The sequence below is a fragment of the Thermobia domestica genome, chromosome 2, assembly GCF_964235325.1.
Source record: "Thermobia domestica chromosome 2, izTheDome1.hap1.1, whole genome shotgun sequence".
NCBI classification, from domain to species: Eukaryota; Metazoa; Arthropoda; class Insecta; order Zygentoma; family Lepismatidae; genus Thermobia; species Thermobia domestica.
The window spans coordinates 33066201-33089709 of NC_137455.1; the positions used below are offsets into that span (position 1 = coordinate 33066201).

At 32.4% G+C, this 23509-nt stretch overlaps 1 protein-coding gene across 11 annotated transcripts in view; it reads right to left on the minus strand.

The window, feature by feature from the left end:
• Positions 1 to 1023: 1023 nt before the first annotated feature.
• LOC145671339 (uncharacterized) overlaps positions 1024 to 23509 on the minus strand; it is a 530261-nt gene continuing 507775 nt past the window's right edge. For all 11 annotated transcript variants that reach the window (XM_081740371.1, XM_081740381.1, XM_081740409.1 and 8 more), the window contains 3 exons: positions 11058 to 11225; positions 8445 to 8513; positions 1024 to 4592 (listed from right to left, as the gene is read on the minus strand). In XM_081740371.1, the coding sequence (XP_081596497.1) occupies positions 4462 to 4592; positions 8445 to 8513; positions 11058 to 11225 (368 nt within the window). In that variant the 3' untranslated portion in view covers positions 1024 to 4461. The remainder of the gene's footprint in view (positions 4593 to 8444; positions 8514 to 11057; positions 11226 to 23509) is intronic.

The window sequence follows — 23509 nt, forward strand, 5'->3', positions numbered from 1 at the left end:
TATCAACTAGGTGCACATTTTGAAAAGTACAGTGAAACCTGTTTATATTGGTCATTATCGGTTCCATTAAAAAGTGGCCAACTTACAGAAAATAAGTGTGATTGGTGTATTTTTAGAATAGGATTTTCTAGTATTACTTGATTGTAATATTTTAATAAGCAATGGCATGACAGCTACTTTTAAATAATGTATATAGAGTAATCATAACAATATACAGTACAATTCATTCAACCTTTTACGTTTTGAATCCATTACGAATTCATGAACTCAACACCTCCCTTTCCACTGGACACAGAGATCACTCAACACGCACACACACCGAAGTCGGAAATCGCTCTTTTTCTGTCTATAGGGTAAGAAACTTTCATTTGAACTGACTAAATATATCTGAATTGAAGTAAAAAATATTTTCAGTAAATATCTTTTGGCATATTTCCTTTATCCTTTTTGGCACATATGAACATTCTAGTATTATAGTTAACTACCCATAAGTGCTTCCCTCGGAGAAAAAGATGTTTTGAGAAAATCTTAAGGAAATTCACATCTCAAAACAAATACTTACAACCCTGAATTCCTGTACATGTTTTTTTTTTTTTTTTTTTTTTTTATTCACATCTTCCTTCACCACTCTTTTATCTGGATAGTGTTCTACCCACTGACCTCCAAGAACAAATCGTGGGAATCTATGCTTCTTTGTTTCCAGTCACAAATACAGAACATCTGCCTCTCATATGGGAATATGAAAGAGCTAGGAAAAATAACAAAACGGTAATTTGCGTGGCCAAGATATGCAGGTAAATGTATCATTATCATCATAGGGTAAACATTGCTTTAATGTGGCTAACTTCCACGATAGACAGGTGGCCAACTTACAGAGCAATAAATAACGAATGTATTATGGGAAAATGCAGGTTCAAGACGAACCAGGCCAAGATAAGCAGGTGGCCAACTTAGAGAGGTGGCCAAGTTGACAGGTTTTACTGTAATTTACTTTCACAGAATTATTTTTTTTCACCGAAGTAGAAATGAATTAGAACTCAATGTTGTGTACAACTTCTTTATTAAATATTATATATATGTGTCTATGTGTGTAAAAAACATTATTTACATTCTTCAGCTAAAATATCAGTAATTACATACTTGTGTACATCCAGTTAAGTAGAATTGCCTTGCGCTTTCTAACTTTCAAATAATTAAACCAAAAAAGTCAATATAAATAATCGTGCTAATTATTTAATTATAAAATTCACTTCGTACCTTTGTTACGCAAAGGAAAATTTAATTTTAGAAAAAACAATAAATTACAAACAAGTTTACATGATTAATTTAATGTAACATTTTTAACAATGTTTATGAGTTAAAAAATGATAATGATAGTAGTAATTATAATACATATATTATTCTTTGAAAATAATAATTATAGAAAAATGCTGCACTGACTTAGAAATTCTAAACACACTAAACAAAAGAAGTAAAAAAAATCTGAAAAAATTTAAATGTTCAACTTTTATAATACATAATTACACAAAAACAAAACAAGAGTAAGAAATACTTAAGTATTTTCTAAATCACACATCCACTCTTTATTTGGAGTACCAAAAAAGAAAAAACGTCATTTTTTTATATTTTTTTATATTACCTTCAGTATTGTACTGATTATCACAAAATTACTCTTTTTATCAGTATAAATAAGAAATTTCTCGTGTTGGTATTTCGGTATGTCGTTCATTTCAAATTCTTACATGTACATCTGTAGTTTTTCATATTGGAGTAAGTTCATTGCAAATCTTTACAAATACAATAGATTATGTAAAATTATCTATTTAAAACAAACTTGTTACGCGTTGTGAGAAATGTTAAATTAATTTGTAAATCCTAATTTTACTCTATTTCTAAATCAAAGGTAACCTTCACACTAGGATCCTGTAAGCCGCTCGCGTGAGCTACAGCTGTTAGCTTTACATTGTCTTAAATGCACGCCTTCACAAACGCTCTTCGTTGCAAGTGAGCCGCGGCTCTCAGCTGCTATGGAGATCACTTCACCAGTACCTGGCTCGAGCAGGCTGCTCGCGGGAAAGAAAATAACACGTAGTCTTATGAGAGCCACTTCACACGAGAGCCTGAGCTCAGTTGGAATGGAGAAAAGTGTACATATATTTGATGTTGAAAGTTTTCTAATTTTAGTGTTGCTCTGATGAAATGCACACTTTATACTATTATACAGTTGGTCAAATAAAGATATAAACATCCTGAAGTAATTGAAAAAATTTCTTTCGTCTTCTTTCAGTTTAGGAAACAGACTGTAAAATGAACATTCTACCAGTCTTGATCGATCGATTTATAGGATGCATCCACTTTTTTTTCCTTTTCTCTTGGCTTCTTCTGGCTCTAGTATGGCTGCCATTTTGCAATCACGATCTTTTGAGCGGCTCAGAAATATTCAATGCCTTCACACTACAGGTTCACATGAGCGGCTCACAAGATCCTAGTGTAAAGGCGACCAAATTTGCAAAATTTACTTTTTCCATTTACCAAGTACATTTGTTTAAACTGTACTTCAGATTAATGATCGGGATTACTAATCAGAAAAAGTGATGAAAAAGAAAGTTTTAAACATAATCAAGTAGACAGTTATAAAGAAATTGAAAAATACATAAAAAGAAAAAGTAATCAAAATAGAAAAAAGAAACAAAGTTTAATTGCAGCCTCAGTTCTCCCGCATATATCTAGTTGGTTTAGTTTACCAATATCTGTATTCTACCAATTTCTATTAGTTTACCAATATCTATATTCTTGAACTTGTTTCTAACTTTTTATGATATTGTTCCTATTTCAATTATTGTAGATTACAACAGATACCAGCGCCTTCAATTCAATCAACTCTGAACCCATCATTTCAAGCCTGTGTATATTCTTCAGTTGTACTTGTTAATAAAATCACTAACTGTACAGATGCAGAATATGATGTGCTTATTGTTTAAAGAACAGTAGTACTTCGGTAAGAATTGCAGCGGAAAAGGATAGTTTTTTTAAATATGGAGCTGAATTATAGATAACAATGCAATAGAAAAGTATATTCTACAAAACTTTACAATAAAGTAAGTTAATTTATTACTTAGCTTTTAGAATTTTTAACTTTTGCAATAATTTGCTTTTATAATTTTTAAATTTTGCAATAAATTTTGATATGGTAGATTATTTTAGAAATAATAAGTGTGACGGGGTATCAAAAATAATGAGTACAACGTACCTGAAATAATCGATTCAAATAATGTAGTAATGATATGAAAACAGTATCATCACAGATGGGGGGAGGGGGGGGGGCATACGAAAATAAAGAAGTAAGTAATCCAAATGTATGAACTTTTGGAGCAATAATCCCTTTCTCAGTATACTTAGTTAAAATTATTTAATACAACAAAATTAATGTGTTGAAATTGAATAAAACTGAAGAAAAGAAAACATGTTGTACACAAAATATGATATATCACGTTTTTGACGTCATAAGAAATCTAACAAGCATATGTTCACAACAAGATAAGATAGACAATACTTCAAAAAAATCTTCTGAATTATTTCGCTGCACATATATATATAAAAAATGACTTGTTACTAGTGGCAGTGTTATAGTTTCTAATGATATCAGTTGTAACTGAAAACTTATTTCATATATATTTGAAAAAAAATGTATTTTCATGCAAATCAGATAAAAAAATACCTGTGTGTTTGTAAATTGTTAAAGTGCAGTTAAACACCTATTTTACATAGAAATATGCATACGTAAAAAAAAATCTATGTTATCAAAATTTAAAAAAAATAACTAATACAATAATTAATTAATAATCACAAACAATATTGATATCCAATGAGCAACAACTGTGCAATAAATATAATCTTTTCATAATTAATTTATTATTTTTATTTCGTTACAGATTCTTTTGTTGATAAAATTGAAAACTTAGTTCATTTCTTTTGTTTTGCTCTCGCTGGATATCGCGAATTTCAGGAACTGAACAAAAATTAACTATACAAAAATAATTCTAACAATGGAAAAACGCAGTCATTTGTTTTTATAAGAAGAAAAATATGTTTTTTCTTTTCCTTTAAAAGGTCTATTTCGTCACTATTAAAAATATCATTGTTATTTATTACTGTTTACGAACACTTCACAAGGCTAAAATTAAAAAGTTACTTAAAAAGAACCAGAGGTTACATAATTATAAAAATGACTCGAGAGATCGGCAAGCGCATGTTTGTGGCAGTGATGGGTTGAAATATGGCAGTCATTGGATTTACTTATTTTGTTTCGTTTTTTCCCCTTAAATATTGTTTTTTTTTTCAACTTTGCTTCACTCCTCGATACTTGTTATTTATTTGTTTCTTTTTGTAACGTCTTCGTTACTTCTATTTAAAGTTGTTGGTTTTGATGTTATGTTGTAAGAAGACAAGTTAAATTTAGAATCAAGGACCTTTTACTGTACCACCAGGACGTGAAGCTAACGACTGTAGTAGATTTCCTCCAGGATAATTGCAGAATTCACAGAATCCTGGTGGTCCTTGAGGACCAGGAGCGCCTCTTAATCCTGGTAAACCTGGAAAATATTGAGCTCGCATTAAAGAGAAGTAAACAAAATCATTTTAAAATTACGAGGGCAAGTCAGAAATTATCCACAATGTAGCTGTAACTTCTCGTACATTGTTCATGCTGACCTCTGTCCTCGTGTATTTTATTGCTATGCTGTTGTGATCATGCTATGAAAGTTTGATCCTAATTCCTCCATTTGTCTTCCTTTTTGTTGCAGATAGATGATGGGCGCTCCATTAGAAGTTTGCACCAAAGAGGAACGTGACTTTATGAAACCCAAGTCTTTGTGGATGATTTCGTACGCAGAACCATGACTAATTTCTAGACGGTGTGCCACTTCATTAATAGTCACTCGTCTGTCTAACAGAACCATGTCACGTGCACGCTCAATGTTGTCATCATTTGTAGCTGCAGATGGTTATCCGGCTTCTTCTTCGTGCATAACACTTGTGCGACCAATTTTGAATTTTTCAATCCATTCGTAGGCACTGTTCTCGTATTGTGCCGAAAATGTTTGATGGATTGCGAATTCTGATACACCTTCCGACCATAAAAACCGAATCACTGCTCTTCGGTTTCTCTTTGGTGCAAACTTCTAATGGAGCGGCCATTATCTATCTGCAACTAAAGGAAAACAAATGGAGGAATTAGAATCAAACTTTCATAGCACGATCACAACAGGATAGCAATAAAATACACGAGGACAGAGGTCAGCATGAACAATGTAAGAAAAGTTATAGCTACATTGTGGATAATTTTTGGCTTACCCTCGTATATTACTCTTTTCTTCTTTTTAAAATTTCTCTAAATTAAATATTAATTCCAATACTAGTCTTTGCTGACCTCGGGAAATTTAAATCAGCACAGAAAATCAACAGGGACATATATTTATATAACTAGAAATTCTCAAACTTGAAAACATCCAAAAGACTTCAAATCTGGGTACGGTTTCGAAGTCCTTCTCATTCCTTCCTCAGTGCATCGAAAGAAAATTTGCTGCTAATTAGAAAAAAAAAGTTTCTACAGAGGAAGAGCTGAATTCTTCTAGGAAATAACAAGTTGGATAATTGTTTATGTTTACAAATTCTTATTACACAGCAAGAATTCTAGAATGTATAAATGTTTCAAGCAGTGGCGTATTTAGGACTTTGTTTGGGGCGGGTCTATGCACAACACCTGAATAAGCACTTATATTTTTCGACAAATTTTAATGAAGTTCATTTTCCTTCCTGTAATATTTGTATAATGAAACTGCCAGGTATGAGGAATGAAAACATTGAGTGAGAGTGGGGAGGGGGCAGAAGTAACTGAAAGATAAGATAATACCTAAACTATCAAAAAGGAAATGCGCGGGGGGAGGTATGAAATTCAGTGGTGGCACATTTTAGAAAAATAAGTAACCTATCGTTTAAAATTAAAAACAGATCCCGCGATAAGGAAAAGAAATGTACGTCATTTAAAGCAAAAGGCGAAATTGGAATGAAATTATCAAAGAATAAAACAGTTATGAACCATTTGAAGCATATTAATATTATTACACTATATTTTATTAATTAACATGAAATATCTTGCTCTTACATAATTTTTCACAACTAATTTAATAACTTTACATTTTTTTAAAACAGCTCGTTGTGAACAGTATGGTGATTAGGGCCTATTTTAAGATACATATTCCTTAGTTTTGGTGTTACTGACGATGGCCAATTTAAATCACAACTAACAAAGGTCGAAAGTATGATAGGAGAAACGAAAGAAAGTAACAACTAAGAGAAAGAAACAGAAGAGTAAAATGGACAAAAGGAAGAAAAAAGAACGCAGTTCTTACTTGGAATGAAATTTGACAAATACAGTATTATTTCTGAACAAAGAGCATAAGAAAATGGAATGTCAATGAAATTCTTAGAAATTGTAAGAAGAATTATTGTTGTATGTGGACATGCAAAAAACTAATAAACTTTTTCAGGGTGAGGGGAAAATTGAATCCGATAGCCCCTCTAATACGCCACTGTTTTCAAGTATAATACAATGTCATGAATACTCAGTGATTCGCAATTTAAATCATTAATTGAGTGTCAGTTCAAGATTGTCAATTGAGTGTTTGTGATTTTACATTAACATACTTGCAAAAGGTCTTCATTACACGTAAATTAGGAGTAAAATAAAATATTACTAGCAAACTCTAGACCCATCTAATCACTTTCAGCCTATAGAATGGACAAACAAACTAAAAATGTCGTAGATTATGTCTTTTAAGTTGCAGAAAGTTTTCTTTAGATGCGTTGAGAAAGAGGCGAGAAGAGCCCGAAATCGTTCGCAAATTTTGTTTTATGGGTGTTTTCAAGTAAGAGAATTTTAATTTCCGGTTAGTAGAAACACTTTCCATCATATCAGTTATCAAATGTTTGTGTATTTGTGTGAATACAGATCCTATATGTAAAAAAAATCATATTTAAAAACCATTATTTAAGAACATTAAAAGAAAGAATAATAAATTTTAAAAAAATACATCAGACAATACAAAAAAATACATTCTACCACATACATCTAATCACACATTCTACCACACACATCTAATCATTAACTACAATTGTTTTCAAAAGTTTCCGAGAAATGAATAACGTCTAAAGCAATAAGAACTATGTCACAATTCTCTAAATATTTATTAATATTTTTAATCCTAATGCTCTTTTGATCAATCTCAAAGATAGAAATCAAGTTTTGTTCAAAAAGTTGCAAAATGATCAATCCACTCCATTCTCTGACTATTATTATTATTATTATTATTATTATTATTATTATTATTATTATTATTATTATTATTATTATTATTATTATTATTATTATTAAATGTGAGCAACTATTTAGTTAATGGAGTAACATTGCAAAAAGCCGAACAGATTAAAGATTTGGGTATTGTGTTTAACAAAAAATATGAAATTTAGCTATCATATTAATGATATAGTCCAAGAGACGAAAATAATAATAGGGTTTATTTTCAGAGAATGGCCTGAGTTTAAAAATGCCAGTTCATGTGTATATTTATACAAGAAGCTTGCAAGATCAAGACTAGAGTTTGATATGGTTATTTAGAATAGTATACGTATAGCATTGGCAAACAAAACTGAAACAAATAAATAAATGTTTTATTTGGCTACTATGACATAAAATGAGTAGAGATTGCTATTCACGTTATATATACTTGAAACAATTTTGGGTATTACAGGCAATAAGTGACAGGAGAAAACTTATTGAAAGAGATTTTATTCAGAAAATACTAGGCAACGGATATCATAGTGACTATTGCTTGCATAATATAGGTATAAGGGTGCCAATGCATATTATGAGAAATGGATCAACATTAGTTGCCTTGAATCCAAAATCTGAAATTTTAAGAAGAAGAATTAATTCTTTAATTTAGTTTAATTTATTTTTATCAGTAGAGAAGTATGAATTTTAGAGTTTGACAAATATTTATTTTTAATATTTTTGACAATATATCAATTTTTAGACTAAAAATATTTGGTATTAATTTGACAAGGAATTATTAAATTGATACTATTTTATTTTGTTTTATTGTTCCAGTAGGTGGTTTACATTGTATGCAATATGTATTTATTTTTGTCTGACAAGGTGCTGTATTTTTGCCATTAGGCTGTTCATGGCACAGAAAGCTTTACACCACACTCGGAATCAAAACACAACACATAGTTGTTCTGTGAGTAGCATTAAATAGGATTCGATGTTAAAGCTAATTTCAGAATTAATAACTATTATAGAATGAACCATATATGGCGTAAGATGAAGAAAGAGGGTAACAAACTATACGAACTTCACTTAACGAACTATATACAGTACATACCTGCCCTGCCAGGTTCTCCTCGTTCTCCTGGTCTTCCCGGAAGTCCAATACCAGGAGGTCCAGTAGGACCTATAAAGAAGTTCAATTATCTTAATATATAACATATTTAGAAAAATGAGTAAACTTAATAAAAGTTAGTTAGTTAAACTAAGGAAATAAAAGTCTTTAGTTTAAGTAAGACTTAGGTTATAAATTACTCTGTAATAATAAATTTTATATACTATTACATATTTACTCTTAGAAAGGTGATGTAAATTAAATTATCCCGTATAGCGAGTAAGTACCATAAAACATTATGTAGATATAATTGCTACGAAGTCTGAAAGTTCAAATAAGTTGAGCTTTCTATTTCAACGGCGGTTTCTGTTTTTCTCCTAAGATAGTCACTGCAACCGCTATCTTCTTATGTCTTTAATTACATAGTAATTATAAATTATTTTCTTATATGATTTTAGGAAAAACTTAATTATAAGTGTATTGTCTCAACCATATACACAGTATATCGAGTTGGAACAATAGAATTCCGAGTTGAGAATACAAAAAGGAATTACTTTAACTATATATATATATATATATATATATATATATATATATATATATATATATACGAGGTGTTCAAAAAGAAACTGAACTTTTGAAATAGCGCGTTAATCAGCAGAGAAAACGCACTGCAGCTACTAAGCGCACCTAACGGCAGGCTTAGACAATAAATTGCAATTTGCTTCGTTTCGCTATGACCTCTAGTCGCCGAGCTACAACCGTTGAGGTGAGCATGTACATATGCTGTTCATTGCATGAATGATACAGTGACAATAGAAGAGCTCGAAGAACAACACGTGTGTGTGTGTGAAATTCTGTTTCGAAATTGGTAACATAATAACAGAGACATTTCAATTGATTTCTAATTCATTCAGAGCCTCCTTGTTCAAATAAAGCACATGTTAGTCGGTCAAAGATCATGGTGACGTTTTTTGTGTTTTTTGATTAAAAAAGCATTGTCCATCATGAATTTATATCACGTAGTCAGATGGTGAACAAACAGTTGTACTAGAATATTTTAGCGCGATTGGGGGATGTTGTGCGCAGAAAGAGTACTGATTGTGGGAAAACCAGACTTGGATGGTGCATCGTGCAAATGTGCTCCTCATCTGCAGTTATTTAGCAAATCATCAGATTCCCATTGTACCCCATTCACTCTATCCTCCAGACTTTTTCCTATTTCCCTAACTTAAACTTAAGGACATTGTTTCCAAACCATAGAGGAGATTCAGGACAATGCGACAAGGGACGTGCGCACAATCCCAGAAAGTGATTTCCAGGAGGCTTCCTGAAAATGGAAGAAAAGTAGGAAAAGATGTGTTGTCAGTAGAGAAGTATATTTTGAGGAAGACAGTGTTTAAAATCTGTTGTGAAATAAGTTACAGAGATTTTACAGCAAAAAATCAGTCTTCTTTTATGAAAACGCCACGAATACGTATATATATTAGCCGAATTACCCAATCTTGCAAAGGGAGAATAAATGTATGGAAATATTTGAACCTTTACTCTTTCCTTAGGATACACATTTCAGTTAAAATAAAATAATAAAAACCCGTAAGATAATCTATTTTATGCGTAAATGTTTCACTTAATGTAGGTACTGACTACGCTCCAAAGTTTATTTCAAAGGAGTCAATTGTTTTCCTATGATGCGACCACAAATATAGGAAATGCTCTTCTTTCCCCCTTAAAATGAAAATTTCAAGAGCTCTGGGTCTGCTTATTTTTAATGAGGAGTTTATATACTGAGTTTCATGTTCCTAGTTTGAGAGACTCGTGATACTCCAATTTCTGCGTAAATTCTGACTCCCTCGAATCAATGTGACATGATAAAAGCCTAGCTCGTGACAGGTACTGTGTACCAATAATTAATTTACAAAGTAAAACTGTTCAGCTGCTGTGACGGGAAAATATATAAATCACACACTCCCACTTTCATCTTAGAACACATGTCCACTTATAGTAATGTGTAATTTATGTGCCAAATTTCATCTTTCTAGCTTCACGGGATCGTGAGATACTAAATTTTGCGAATAAGTTATCTCCCCACCCCGGTCTCCTCGTAGATTACGCATTTAAATTAAATTGATATGATAAAAACCCAGTTCAAGGTAAGTGATAACTATATTTCAAAATTCATTTCAAAAACCCATCCGTTTTCCCGTGACACAATCACTCACACAAGATTATTTTGAATTTTTATATATTACAAGATTTAATGTGTTTGTAGAAAAGAAACAAGCGTTTATATTAATTCCAAGATGGCACCTATTTGATTTTGGCTATCTTATCTCCTTTCTATCTGATGAAGCATACAACGAAAGAGCAGATATATATGTGTACTTTCTTTTAATGTTTTCACTATTTTCTGGTAAGTAATATTCTTCCATTCCCGCTTCCGGATTCCTTTGTTCAACTAATTATATAAATCGACATTTAATTTTAGCATCTATATAATTTGGAAATTATTGTTAGCAGTTTTTCGAGTTAAACGTAGGCCTTATTAATATTTTTTTCTTATACTTATTTCAGAGGATTCTCTTATTATTAATTAAACATATTTATTAGTTTTACCTGGAAGTCCTCGTGGTCCCATAGCTCCTTCCATTCCTATTCCTTCGGGTCCTCTGTCTCCTTTATCGCCTCGTTCTCCCTTTTGTCCTGGAGGTCCTGGAGGTCCTGGAATTCCTGGTAGGCCAGTAAATCCTCGCTCTCCTGGCAGACCCGGAGGACCTGGGTCACCTGCAAAAACGAATAAAGTATTAACTGTTGTATCACAAAAAATAAATAATTCTTACTAACCTACGTATGGATTTTATGTAATTAGATAGAATTAATGAATCAGTTTAAGGAAATGAGTGAAGTGATATACTATAAATTTGATAAACTTAATGTAACACGAAAGTTTTATTAAAAAATTTTTTAAAAAATATAATTATTTTTGTGTAAAATACATTAAGGAAAGGAAATAAATAAGGAAAGGAATTATAGTTGTTCTTTTTAGACAGTGCATTCAAAACTACCAGCAAGTAAGTTTTTTCTCAGTAGAAATGAATGTCAATTATAAAATGAAATTGTATACAATATACGAGAAATCTCTGGAAAAAATTGCAGTAGATCTACAGCAAGAATTCTTTAAAAACATCAGTAATTAAAACGTGTGTGATTTTGCATATAAAAGCATTATTACTTATAAGTACATAATTATAACTAATTAATAACTTTCCCGTAACTTTGGATTCCGAAATTCTGTTTACGATATTCATGATTTTTGTTACTACTGCAGATGTTTATTACTATTGTTATTATTATTATTACTTTTCTTCTTTAATATTCCACATCGGTTGATTATTATTAGAAAATATTTTCCAATTTTGCTTTAGAAATGCCCATATATTCCAGTTCAAACAATTTTTGATACAGTATTTTGAGCAAGTACAATAATTATTATATTAATTTATGATTCTCTACTTTTAAGCAAATGAGGAGTTTCCGACAAAAAACCCAAAACTTCAAAAAATCGAAAAAGAGAGGTAGCATCATGTAGTGTGCACGCACAGGATTAAACAACCGAGTTTGTCAAAAACACCACATGTTGTGCTCTCTAAGCCTATAAAAATACCGCGATTAGGCATAAACCCAACAAGTCACGAACGTTTCTAGCAAGAACACCACTAGTAAGTGTACTTCATGCAGTAACCGCGAGAGCGCTGTGGCTCTGTTCAACATGCAAGAACTCACGGATACGCTACATAGCAGCGATCCGACGTAAAATTTCAATATGTTGGCTAGTTTTCAACATGGCGGCCATCCACACTACAAGACGGAATTTTCGTTCTTTAAACGGGCATTTTGAGGACAGAAGCTCGAGAGGTTCAAAAGTTGTATAGCTTTTGAGAGCGATCTGACAGAATATTTCAAAATGGCGGCAATTTTTCACAATGGCGGGCATCTAGGCTACAGGGAGCCATTTTCTGTACTTTAACTCTAAATTTTGTGAAAAGAAGCATGAGTTATTTCAAAGTTTGCCTTATAGAATTTAGTGGCGATCAGACGGACAATTTCAAAATGCCGAGTATACACGCTCCGGGGCGCCACTTTTTTTTTTTTTTTTTTTTTAACGTGAGGCACATATCCTATAGGCCCACTAGTAGTAATATCCATTAGATAGTGAGAATTTTATTTATTTCCGCAAAAGACCCACTAATCGTACGCATTTTACATCCTCACAGCCGGGCATGTCATTTGGTATCATTTAATGCATTTCAATGCAATTCTTGATGCGTACAGAGTATTTAGACGCAACATAAGAAAATTTGGTACTTGTGGGATGAAGGTATGCTATTTCTTTTAGTCTGTCAACATTGTGATTTTCGTCGGTATGGTGTTTTTTTGCCGAAAACCCCTCAAATATTTTACTTGATCAGGATATAAACGTTGAACTTTTAAAAATTCACAATATTTTATTTATACTTGATCAACATGCATAATCCATGAACAATCTTCGCAGATGTAAAATGTATCAGTACAATGAGAAGAGTTCGTTTTAGGGACGATAGTTAGCATTCGCTTTGTCGAGTAGCATTCTTCTTGAATTTTCTTGCAAATTTGGAGTATAAAACTCTATCTCAGACTGGTAGTTTTCGTGGAAGATACAACCACGTCCTCTTTTTAGGATATTTTATAATTCAATCACTAAATATCACTATTATAAAATAAAAATGTAATATCAAATCTTGTCTTCATATAATGTTAAATTTATATTCTGTTAATTTTGTAAATTCCATCACATAGACATCATATTTGGATCTAAGAGCTTGTTAGAAAATAATTTATATTTTTCGTTACGTCACTTGCTGTAGTTTTGCTACCAAGATTCATTTATTTCAAGATTTTTCTATGTCCTCTTCGACATTTGCTCTGCCCATGTGATGATTCGAATAACTCTGCTGATACATCACTTGCTAGAGAGAAGATGTAACCTTCTAAAGCTGTCCTTTTATTTATTTATTTATTTAATTTTATTGTTATTATTTGAAAGAGAAGGATATTGGCTGACAATTTAGTGACAACATAGACACCAATAATAAGCAATAGTAATGAATACTTTTAAAGATAGTTCTCATATATTATGAAACAGAACAGTTATATTGAATTCTTCCATAGGGAGAAAAATTTCTTCTACAGATCTATCATTATTTCTACCAATAATGATAGAATAAATTTTTGTTTAATCAATTTAAGTTATTATTATTATTATTAAGTATTCTGCCTTTTGGCAGGTCCTGGGACTAATGAGGTTTTTCCTTTTCTTCTTAATTTTCAGTTTGGGTCTGGAAATGTCTCTTCCATGTTTCTCAATTTTCAGCTATCTCTTTTAACAACTAATATTTTCTTCTATTTTTCAAATAATCCATTACTTGTGTTCTTCTTCTTGCTATTTGTCGCTTTTCTTCTATCTTTGCTTGTTTGGCGGTATGAAGAAGACACCCTCTTCGCAAGATGTGTCAAATCCAATTGCCTTTGTACGAAGGATGGTGGCTAGAAGCATCCTCTTCTCTCCTATCCGTTTTAGAACATCTTCATTTGTTACTCTCTCTGTCCATTTTATCTTCTCCATCTTCCTCCAACACCACATTTCGAAGCTCTCTAAATATTTCTTCTCTGACTTCCGTAATGTCCACGTTATTATTTGCTTACATTGTTGATTAGTGACATTTTTACCACATAGTGGTGATTTATTTATTTATTTATTTTTCTTTCTTTTTCTTTTTATTACTATCTTCATAAACATTGGTTGTTATTAACTATTTCGGTATACCACTTTCAATTATTGTCTTACATGTAAAAGTTTTGTAAGGCATGATCTGGCCTACACACCGGTTCATCTTTTCATGGATATATACTGTCGTCTGAGCTTCGATGTTTGATAGAACATGATGATGATGAATATAACATGATGAAATTAATTCCAATTCGTATGGAACAGTTTAGGAATAGTCTACTAGAATGAACAGAACCTCATGCCAACTACTATTGTAGATTTCTAAGCCATCCATAATTAACAACCTAAAATTACTATTGATGGTTTTCCTTTTTCATCTTCTCCAATATGGCTTCTTATTGTAATTAATGCATTTTGGAAAATGTAGATCTATTTGCAAGATGTTCTGAGATTCGCATCCAGAAAAGCACCGATCTCGGAAGTAAGAGAGTGTATGTGGCTGTTTTGAAAAGCGGATTAGATAGCGTAGTGGTTAACGCATCGTCACAATGTTCCGGAGGTCCCGAGCTCGAGTCTTGGTCCAGTTGTTCACTTTTTACTCTTTATGTGTTATTGAATTCGCACCTACAGAAGATTTGATGTGTAAAAAATTTAGTTGTTTACTCCTTTCATTAATATATCTGAAATTACAACCGACCAAAAGTGTTCTCAATATATTGACACTGGATTGTCTACGCACAGCAGCTAGGCTGTGGTACAAGACTAGATGGCGTAGTGATTAACGCATCGGTACAGTATGCCGGAGATCCTGGGTTCGAGCTCCAGTCCAGTCATTCACCTTTTTACTCTTTGTTTTGCAACAGGAAAATTTCATTACAAAAAGTATTCGGTCACATCAAGAATACACTATGTATATTAACTAATTTTCTGCACATTAATGTGCTAAAGTATCTACTTACCTGAGTTGTTAAATTAGGCACTTAAAATACAACACTATTCAGATTGTAAGTTAATATCCAAAATCTCGTAATACACATACATATTGAAATACTGAGTGAATCAAAAGCATCTTTACAGTTGTTTCATTGTTGATTTCCCGTTTTAGATCTTTTTTTTTTTTTAAAAAAAAACAATTATTCCTGACCAGTATTCTAGTTTTTATTTATCTAGATTTTAGAAATGTTATGAAGCCGATCGCAGATTGTAGTTCTGTGCACTGATGTAGTTCTGTGCAGATTGTAGTTCTGTGATTAATTCGGATTGGAGCCAGATCTTCCAGATAAGAATATTTGGTTAGATGATGCTCACTTCAAACTGTCAGATCCCGGGAACAGGAAACTATAACTGTCTGTACAGGGCTGATGGCAATTTGTATTGTTATCATTATTTCTCAACTAAACCAGCCTGGCATCACAGTTTGGAATACATTGTCCAGCGAAGGTAGATACAGAAAAGGTTTTGAGTCATACAGTGTGTCATAGTGTTACAGAAAGGTTCGATACATATTACAAGGTTGAAGAAGGTCAATTTGGACGCTTGTCAGATTAAAGTGAGTAAAGTGTCAAATGAGCGTCAGAGCTGGATTAATTCATCTAGAGGCCCAGGGCTGGAAATAATATGTAGCCTCTGCTCAATTCGCTTAATACATTTCTGTGAAAGTACAGTAGGAAAGTTGAGTGAGTATCTTTCATATTTTTGGTCATATTTTATCTTATGATGATGATTGTATTCTGTATAATTCTTTTAGAAAGCCAGTTGAGATTTTGATCAGAATGGAGGCCCCAGTTCACCTGGAGACCCGGGGTTCCAGACCCCCTAAGCACCCACTTAATTCGGCCCTGGTGAATGTACATAATCAGTATTAAGCAAATATAACAAACACGATACAAATATACTGTAAAGTGCATACCTTTTAAGTGTAAGGATACTTTTGACCCACTTTGTAATTACATAAAAAAAAAATATTGGATTGTCAAAACACAAGTTAAGAGTAGGTTTACACAGCGACGCATTGCATTTAAACTTTAATGGTTAAAAGTAGTAAGTAAAGAAAGATAAAGAAGAAAACAATAGAAATGGTACTTAATACCCAAATTACTACTTATCTCCCGTAGTTAATATTTAAAGCACTTTCTACTTCTATATAATTATATCACATCAATCTATGGTTATTGGTTAGTAGCATGGTGTAAAAAATATACAGAAGCATTTGAATATTCTAAATTTAAAAATAAAGTAAATTAAACTGGCTATGCAGATCTTACGTTGTTATTGATTGGTGTTCCGAAATATATGGAGAGTTTAATTTTCCCACGGTAGGATTTATTGGTAAGTAACCAATTTTTTGTCAATTTGAATTATCCTCTTATGCGCCAATATAATTTTAATTTTACTTTTAATCATAAACAAGTCAGATATTTATCGTGCTCAATATTTGAATATTTTTCTTTTATATCTAATCGTAACCAAATTAACAAAAAATTGATTACGTACCAATAAATTCTCCTGTGGAAAAATTAAACAATATCCATACGTTTCGGAACATCAAGTTAGTTTCGTCCTCAGTGGTAGGATAACAAAAATAAAAACAAGTGAGAAAAAAAAAAGGTGAAGGAAAAGGAATACACACCACCAATCACTAGTTAACAAATTTAAACTTTTTGTTTGTTACATGAGAAAAATCACCTGATCTTAAAGGAACTTTCTGCGCTGAATTCGAATATGCACTCGGTTTCTCTCCATCACGTAAGTTTTCCCGTAACAGAGGGATTTTCGGGAAATTCCCTCAAAAATTTCCCTTTTTCAGATATTTTATTCCCCTAGCTCCTGTCCCCTTACATATAGTAACATAGAAATTATACCTAAGTATACCTTGATTTATATTTAATAAACCCTAAAAGTTTCGTAAAAATCGCTTTGTTCTTTCTAGAGAAATAAATATATTTGTATGTATACTGTGTGCACTGTTTATTGCACCTTATAGTAATGCTTTCAGATCTCCTGAGTTGGGGTAAAAACGATTTGCTTTATTACTACAAACACAGACATAAAAGTGAATATTTACAATAGTCAACAACACACTTGTATTGCTCTCTGTAAATTAGAAACGTGTATAAAAATAGAATGTACTTCCAACGTATATTTTTTTTTAAACGTACAGTATATGTATATCTTAATACATATATATACAATTCTCCAAGTTTTTTCGTTTTGTTGATGAAATGGTTATCAATATTTGTTATCAAATGTAACAGAATGCAAAAGAACTTCCACTTCCCGAGCCCCCTACCAACTGGGAAGAGATATGGCCAAAAGACTCTGATGATGATCATGACCTTGATGAACCATCGACATCAACATGTACATCCAAGGATCCAACGTTCATCCCTGACTGTGTTCGCGAGCCACATTTCATCCGGCAATGTGAACTTAATGACCTAGTCCGTGATTTGCACCTGACAAAACAAGAGGCAGAACTTCTGGGATCAAGGCTCCAGCAGTGGAACTTATTGGATGCAGAAACGAACATATCAGTGTACAGGAAAAGGCATGTTCAATTTTCAAGCTATTTCTCAATGCAAGATAATGTGTGCGTATGTACGGATATAAATGGGTTGATGGCGGAGCTAGGAATTCCTTACATTCCAGAAGAATGGAGGTTATTTATCGACGCGTCAAAGGTCAGCCTTAGAGCTGTCCTTTTACATAATGGAAATAAAAAACCTTCTATACCACTTGCGCACTCAGTGAAGATTAAAGAATCCTATGACACCATGTCAACTTTACTAAATCTTATAAATTACAAGGACCATTGTTGGCAAATATGTTGTGATCTCAAGGTAGTTGGTATTTTATTAGGACTGCAGTGCGGTTACACGAAGTACCAATGTTTTTTATGTTTATGGGATAGCCGAGCTGATGACAAACATTATGAAGTGAAGGAATGGGAACCTAGAGTGAATTACGTACCTGGAGAATGCAACGTCAAATACGCTCCTTTGGTAGATCCTAATAAGATATTACTACCGCCACTTCATATCAAGTTAGGACTTATGAAAAACTTTGTCAAAGCCATGGACACATCTGGTGAAGGTTTCAAGTATTTGCGAGATAAGTTCCCTAACCTGAGTGATGCTAAGATTTCAGCGGGAGTGTTTATTGGTCCCCAAATTAGGAAATCAATGCTTGATGATAGCTTTGACAGCATGTTAAACAGTGCTGAGCAAGCTGCCTGGACAGCATTTAAGTGTGTTGTGCGCAACTTTCTGGGCAATAACAAAGCTGAGAGTTACACAGAAATCGTACAGGACATGATACAGAAATACAAAGAGTTGGGTTGTAGGATGTCTTTAAAAATCCACTTTTTGCACTCCCACCTCAGCTTCTTTCGTGCTAACCTAGGTGCTCTCAGCGACGAACAGGGGGAAAGATTCCACCAAGATATAATGGCAATGGAGAAAAGGTACCAGGGACGATGGGATCCTTCAATAATGGGGGACATTTGTTGGGGTCTTGTTAGAGAATGCAACATTTCTTACAAAAGAAGGAAGTAGTGTACGTTTTTGTAACCGAATGGAAGTTTCATATATTGTGATAGTTTTGATTGTCTTTTCATGACCTTTTGGTACATTTGTATTATTGTTTATTGTAAATTGTCACACTTGTAAATTATATTGTTTATTTTATATATGTGTTTGTGGTAATAAAGCAAAACGTTTTACCTCAACTTAAGAGATCTGAAAGCATTACTATAAGGTGCAATAAACAGTACACACAGTATACATACAAACATATTTATTTCTCTAGAAAGAATAAAGCGATTATTACGAAACTTGGAGGGTTTGTTAAATATGAATCAAAGTATACTTAGGTATAATTTCTATGTTAGTATATGCAAGGGGACAAGATCTTGGGGTGTAAAATAAACGAAAAGGGAAATTTTTTGAGGGATTTTCCCGAAAATCCCTCTGTTACGGGAAAATCGTACGTGATAGAGAAAAACCGAGTGCATATTCGAATTCAGCGCAAAAAGTTCCTTTAAGAACAGGTATTTCCTTTTATGTAACAAAACCTTTGTTAACTAGTGTAATTTTAACATAAAGGATGTATGACAAAATACCACAAGCAGAGCAAATGTGAAAGAATGAGCTGAGGTGAAGGAAGCGTCATGTCTATGCTACGTCACTATTCCCAGATCCAAAAAATACATCAAAGGTAGGTATTCTATTAATGTTGGCAACATTCAGATTTAAGAGCCGGTTTATATTTATGAATAAAAATGATTCTTTAATCTCCCGTTGTTTCTTTGTTTTTACTGAACCTATCACATTAACCTATTTTATATTGTGTGTATGTTGTTTTAAGCCGGATTCAGAAGTTATTTTATTGATCCACTAAACAAGTCAGATATTTATCGTGCTCAATGCGAATGTGATTTCCCATATATATATAGGTCAAACAAAACTCAATATTAGCACCCGAATCTCAAGAAGAGGAAATGTCAGGATTAGAGCTTCACTTAAAACAACATACAATAAAAAGTAGATTAATGTGATAGGCTCGGCAAAAACAAAGAAACAACGAGAGGGTAAGGAATCATTGTTTAATCACAAATATAAACCGGCTTTAAATCTGGATATTCGCAACATTGATAGAATTTGGTTATTTACCTTTGGTGTATTTTTTTGTGATCTGGCAATAGTGATGTAACATAGACTTCCTTCAACTCAGCTCGTTATTTCACACTTGCTTTTCTAGTGGTATTTTGGCATCCATTCTTTATGTTATATTTATTGGTGGTATTCCTTTTCCTTCACTTTTTTACTCTCATCTGCTTTTATACTTGTTATCCCATCACTGAGGACGGAGCTAGCTTGGTGTTCCGAAATATATGGAGAGTTTAATTTTCCCACGGTAGGATTTATTGGTAAGTAACCAATTTTTTTGTCAATTTGAATTATCCTCTTATGCGCCAATATAATTTTAATTTTAGTTTTAATCATAGTCAACTTAAACTATTTTCAAAATATCTTTTACTATCTTTTTACTTAGAATAAAATGAAATATCTGAATAGTAATTATATGTGTAAAAATATATATTTAAACTGTATTATTATAAGTTTTAATATCTGTAACAATGCAGTTTTGTTATGTTAAATAGTAAGTAAAGAAATGAGTCTGTAGGAAGTTTTCTGGAGTTACTTCTTTTTAAGTACGAAATAACTAGCCAGAAAATTATTGTCAGTTTCGGATGTGTGAATGTGTTTCCATTAGATTCGTTAGATAAATATATTTTAAAAGGAAATTAATATGTACAGTATTTTATATTTATATATTTTATATAAAATAGAAAAAAAATGTAATAGGTTAAATGAGTTTTGGTGTTATATCTATATTTTATTTGATTTAAATTCATTATTTTACGTTTCAAAAAATTAAAAAATAATATAAAATAAAATAAATATTTAATTAATAATTAATAAAATAACAGTTTTCATCGTCGAGGGTGTGAAAGTACAAGTAATTAAAACATATAAATCACTCAATTGGTGGCAAGTGGAAGGGTATAAAGAATTGAAACATAACGCTGTGTGGTACACTTTGAAAGTGCTGAATTACCAGTAGAATCAACTGCTGTACGGAACACGACTAACACTTTCTGAATTGCCTAAGGGATGTATGCTGGCAAACTGGTCTCTGAGTGCCATAATCTAGAAAAATATTACAGGCCTTCTCTGTTTATTCTAATTCACTGAAATGTGCCATACAGTATTATTCGGTGAAATGCTTCAATTGTTAAAACTTACAGCTGTGTATATATATTGTGGCTCTTATTTGTTACAAAAACATGGCACCTTCCACATGCTTGTTTCAACAATTCTTCGTTCATTGCTCAGGCGTTAAATTTTATTCTACTTATAGAATTCTATTATTCCTGAATAGTATTTGTACTTCCAAACTTTTGACTCTTTCCTGGAGTCTTGGTCACGGAGGGTAAAAGTATGAAGAAGAAAAATAAAACCACCAGGGAATAAAATGGAATGGACCTACCATGGGGTGAGCGGTGATGGAACACACTTTGTTAAATTCAATAATAGCAAGTCAAATGATGGTGATGCAAGTTGCAATATGGTGTAGTAGAGTTAGTTTTTCAGTGGAACGTTGTCAGCTCGTGCTGTCAATGCTGTGTTAATTTTGTAATTACTGCTTCCCATTCATCACTTAAATAATCCTTGTCCAAATTTAATTTTGGGTTTCTAAAATGAATAAATAAATTTTTCAAATACGAGTCTCTCTAGTTCATGTTTAACCCTACAATAAAAGTTTTGAATCTTTTACCTTGTGTTGAGTTTCTTTAAATGTTTCAACAGACTTGACAGATGGTTTTCCGCTTTTTAGTCCCTAATATGCTCCTCGACACGAACCTTGAAATTTTTCTTGATTTTTCCTGAACGGTAACTGCATTTTATTTCATAAATACCCAATCTTTCATTGGGATCAGTGTAATAACTTTCGGTGATTCGGTAATAGTCTTCGGTAAGCCCATTATATTTTATTCCTTAATGTTTATATATTTCTTTTTTGTTTTTATCCTCCGTGACCAAGACTCCAGGGGAGAATCAAAAGCTCGGAAGTACAAGTAATATTCAGGAGTTAAAGAAATCTGTAACAAGAATGGTACTTAGAATTCCTGAGTGTGGCTTTAAGTTGTCTGCATTTAATTTTATTTCAAGCGCTTCATGCATCAGTCTACTATAGAGAATTCGCAGTTTTCTTTATTGCCAATAAACCTTTGAAATAATTTTATTGCATTGAATTAATTGATGTTGCTCAACTCCCAGTTGTCCCATTGCTTCATACTCCAATGTTTCTCGCATCTAGCTTGTATCGTTCGATATGTTTGCATTATTTGTGCTAGTTCTCATCATAAAGAATAAGATTTATTTCCATCATATCTTTCCCAAGTGGCATAAGGACAGTTTTGATATACTATTCACAGAAAAATTGTACGAATAGTTTTATAGTTGTCGAAATAAAAGTTTTATTTGTCTGCTTTAGGATATATATATATATATAAAGAGGATACTGGAAAAATGTTAAGAAATTATTTGTTTACGCTAACGCTCTCGTCTTTGGTGCGAGCAGTCCCGAGTTCGATTCCCAGTGGAGACACTCGGTCGAAAAAGTATGAAAGCTTTTTTCAGGCCAGTCATCCTGATTGAGGTTTTCCTCATTCACACCACGTAAATGCCGGGATGATACCTAACATGTAGATCCCAGGCCGCTTCCTTCCGTCCTCAATCCTTTCTTCCTTTCCTTTCCTCGGATAGTGTGATCATCAAGAGATGTCATCCCTCATACGTGATGGGCTCACATGGCCATAGATGCCAAAAGCCAAAAAATCTAATTCCTAATCCTTAATTCCATTATTTGTTTAAGGCCTTTCATGAACACAATTCAACTTTTGAAGGAATATTTTGCACAAGAAATCGCGGATTTATTTGAACTAATCTTAAATGCAAAAGAAATTTCTATGAACATATAAACAGATAGTGTGATTATGAGATTACATTTTTATGAATTATTGCTAACTTGTCACTAGTTTTGAGAAGATAGTATGGAAACATCCATATAGGATGAGACAACAATTGCGTAATTAAGTGTTGTGATTTCATTATGATTTCACAATTCCGACGACAAAAACTGTTATTGTTGTTATGTTTCTTCGAATAATAAGCATAATAGATTTAACCCTTTATTTGGCCCTGTGGCTTACAAATGACATTACTTTCTATTGAGTTATACGCACCAACGGTAACTTCAGGCATAAGCATTATTGCTTTCATGTAGCATTCATATACATGACTTACGGATCACATGCTTAGATAGTTGAAAGCTTTATCAAAAGGAAACAGTGTGATTCAGTTCTGCAGAAGCTTTATTTTCCGAGTGCCGCGAAAGTTTATTTTATTTGTGGTTGTGTGTCTGTAGGAAGATATGTCAATGTAACTAGTGCTAATTACCCCTTTTGAGAAATATTCTTAATTATAAATGACCACATTATTTCCAGTATTACTCACTAAAAATACATGATTAACTATTTTATATTGCTTATAAGTAAAGAGTCTGCATTTGTTTTCCAAAATACAAAAATACTTCAAAAATTACGAAATCATGGTCAGGAAGAAAAGTTTCAATCGTAAGAGCAAACCAAAAAGTTTTGCGAGAATTTTTCAATGCTTGCCACATAAAGGGTTAAGTCAAATAAAAATCTTACTAATTATAGCATTTTTCTTCTCAT